This window comes from Glycine soja, chromosome 1 (genome assembly GCF_004193775.1).
Source record: "Glycine soja cultivar W05 chromosome 1, ASM419377v2, whole genome shotgun sequence".
NCBI lineage: Eukaryota > Viridiplantae > Streptophyta > Magnoliopsida > Fabales > Fabaceae > Glycine > Glycine soja.
Genome location: NC_041002.1, coordinates 51,221,188 through 51,223,961, shown reverse-complemented (window position 1 = coordinate 51,223,961; position 2,774 = coordinate 51,221,188). Strand labels below are relative to the sequence as shown.

The 2,774-nt window shown below is 41.2% G+C and overlaps 1 protein-coding gene across 1 annotated transcript; it reads left to right on the top strand.

Moving 5' to 3' along the window:
• The first annotated feature begins 694 nt into the window (after positions 1-694).
• LOC114420108 (GATA transcription factor 5-like) lies at positions 695-2,500 on the top strand. The gene is made up of 3 exons (XM_028385971.1): positions 695-996; positions 1,134-1,424; positions 1,503-2,500. Exons 1-3 carry the CDS (start codon positions 877-879, stop codon positions 2,148-2,150), a joined length of 1,059 nt encoding a protein of 352 aa, XP_028241772.1. The 5' UTR covers positions 695-876; the 3' UTR covers positions 2,151-2,500.
• The last annotated feature ends 274 nt before the right edge of the window (positions 2,501-2,774 follow it).

The following is a 2,774-nucleotide window of genomic DNA, read 5'->3' as shown; positions in this document are numbered from 1 at the left end:
GAAGTTTGTATTAAGAGTATAGATCCATAACTCTTTCCAAGTTTCTATTAGCCTTTTGCCTTGACATACGTAAATAGATTTTCATTATTACGGATAGATATAAAGCCTAATAAAGAAATATTTAAAAAGCTTCACCAAAAGTTCATTAGTGTTTTCAAATAAGACTAAGGAGTTTATCCTGTGAATCTACGATGGCCTTTGCTCCTTTTTATTTAGTTAATTTTGCTAACTGATAATTAGAAATTTAGAAAACAGAGAGCGGGAAAAGTAAACCATCCAAAATGAGCGGCGATGTGCAGCAACAACCAGGTAAGGCAGGTATTTAAGTTAATTTATTTAAAGACTTGGCCCAAATTCCAGTTTTCTACTCTCATAATATTCCCAAAGAGGAAAAGGAAAAGTTAAAAGAGAAGGAGATTTTTTTTTAAAGAAAGAAAGATTGTGGTTTCCTAGGTCTTCACGATTTTGGTTTCCGGTGGGAAAAGGGTAACAGTAAGTCTTGTATAACATGGTATGTACCAACCTTGTCTCGAAAATAAAATAAAAATTTGAAGAAACGGTAAAATGTAGTATAAATTTGGTAGCACATAGTGGCGGATAGTTACTTACGGAACGAGTCGTCCTAGTCCTCCCGCAAAACGCAAATGGGAATCCTCGCTCGAAATTTCAGGTTTGTGTTTGATTTTTTCACTTATTTATGAGCATGTACAGTTACGTATAAAAAAATACAAACGTATTTAAAACGTATAAATACCGGAAAGAGAGTGGGAAAAAGTAAATAAGGTAGGAGTGGGGATATCTATATAGAGAGAGAGAGGAAGAAACGGGAGCTTTTAGTAGTAGTAATAATCAAGTGACGCTTTCGCCCCTTATTCAATGCTTTACCAAACTCCCTATCCTCAACCCTTTCAATTTCATCATCCTTTGCCTTCTTCCTTCTCCCCTCTCCTTGCAGTTCCAACCACACCACCTCCTCTCTATCTCCCTTTCCCTCAGGTATTCACTATTCACTCTCTCTGCATCTAAATTTTTCTCAATTTCAAAACAAGCAAAAACGACCGAGTTTTGTTAAAGTCTCTGTCTTTTTTCTTTCTTTCTTTCTTTCTAATATTGGGTCGTGGTTTTCCTGTCAGGCCGAAAAAGAAATGGAGTGCGTGGAGGCAGCGTTGAAGAGCAATTATAGGAAAGAAATGACCTTAAAACTGAGCCCACAAACCTTCACGGAAGAGGTTAGTGTCCAAAACGGCACAACCTGCGACGACTTTTTCGTTAACGACCTCCTTGACTTCTCTCACGTCGAAGAAGAACCCGAACAACAAGAAGACACTCCTTGTGTCTCCCTTCAGCATGAAAACCCAAGCCACGAGCCCTGTACTTTCAAAGACGATTATGCCTCTGTGCCCACTAGCGAGCTTAGCGTCTTGGTACCTTTTTTTTCCACTCAATTTGTATTTTAATTGTTCTGTGTTAGTGGTTGACGAAGAAAGTTGCGATTTTTACAGGCGGATGACTTGGCGGACTTGGAGTGGCTGTCTCATTTCGTGGAGGATTCCTTCTCGGAATTCTCTGCGGCCTTCCCCACCGTAACGGAGAACCCAACAGCATGCCTTAAAGAGGCAGAGCCTGAACCGGAAATCCCGGTTTTCTCTTTCAAAACCCCGGTTCAGACCAAAGCAAGAAGCAAGCGAACCAGAAACGGTCTTCGTGTTTGGCCATTCGGTTCACCTTCCTTCACCGATTCTTCCTCAAGCTCCACCACCTCTTCCTCTTCCTCTTCTTCACCCTCTAGCCCCTTGCTAATTTACACCCAAAGCCTCGACCACCTGTGCTCCGAGCCAAATACCAAAAAAATGAAGAAAAAACCCTCTTCCGATACCCTGGCGCCGCGAAGGTGCAGTCATTGCGGCGTGCAGAAAACCCCTCAGTGGAGAACTGGGCCGCTAGGCCCAAAAACACTATGCAACGCGTGTGGGGTCCGCTTCAAGTCGGGCCGGCTCTTACCCGAATACAGGCCTGCTTGTAGCCCAACATTTTCAAGTGAATTTCACTCGAACCATCATCGTAAAGTGCTCGAGATGCGGCAAAAGAAGGAGACAGTTTCTGTGGATGAGACTGGTTTTGCCCCTGCTCATGTTGTTCCCAGTTTCTGATTCTTTTTATTACATAAGAAAAGAAAAGAAAAAAAAAAACTAGGTGCTGTAGTGATTGATTACTCAGATTAGAGAAAGGTAGCGCAGACTTTAGACCCGGTTCAATGGGACCCGAGTTAGTGTACATTTTTTTCCCTTGTATTGAGTGCGGTATGTGTTAGCTTTTGTAACCCATTAGGAGACTTTGATATGTAATGCAAGTCCTTTTACCTTTTATTTTTATTTTTCATTTTTAATTTGAACATATTTAATGTAATGTAATAATGGGTATGGGGTGGTTTGGGTTAGTGGTTTTACAAATTGAAATGAAACTGGGTGGCCGTTTAGAGGCATGAACATTGTGAACGAAACATCGCAAAGAGAAGTGGTTAAACTAAACGGCTTCTTTGTGTCGTAAGTTGGACGTACTTTGGGAAACCGAAAGCATTTGGAAACTGCACAAAGATGGATGGTATCAAAAGAAATCAAACGGTCCATGATCATGAAGTTCCTCTTTTGCCATCATCATCACTTCCAACAAGTGAGAAGTAACGTGCCGGGGCATAGTAATCTTAAACTTGAACTTGCTTTGGATTTTTATGCGACACTTGATTTTGGACTGACCTGTTATAGTGGGGCACCACC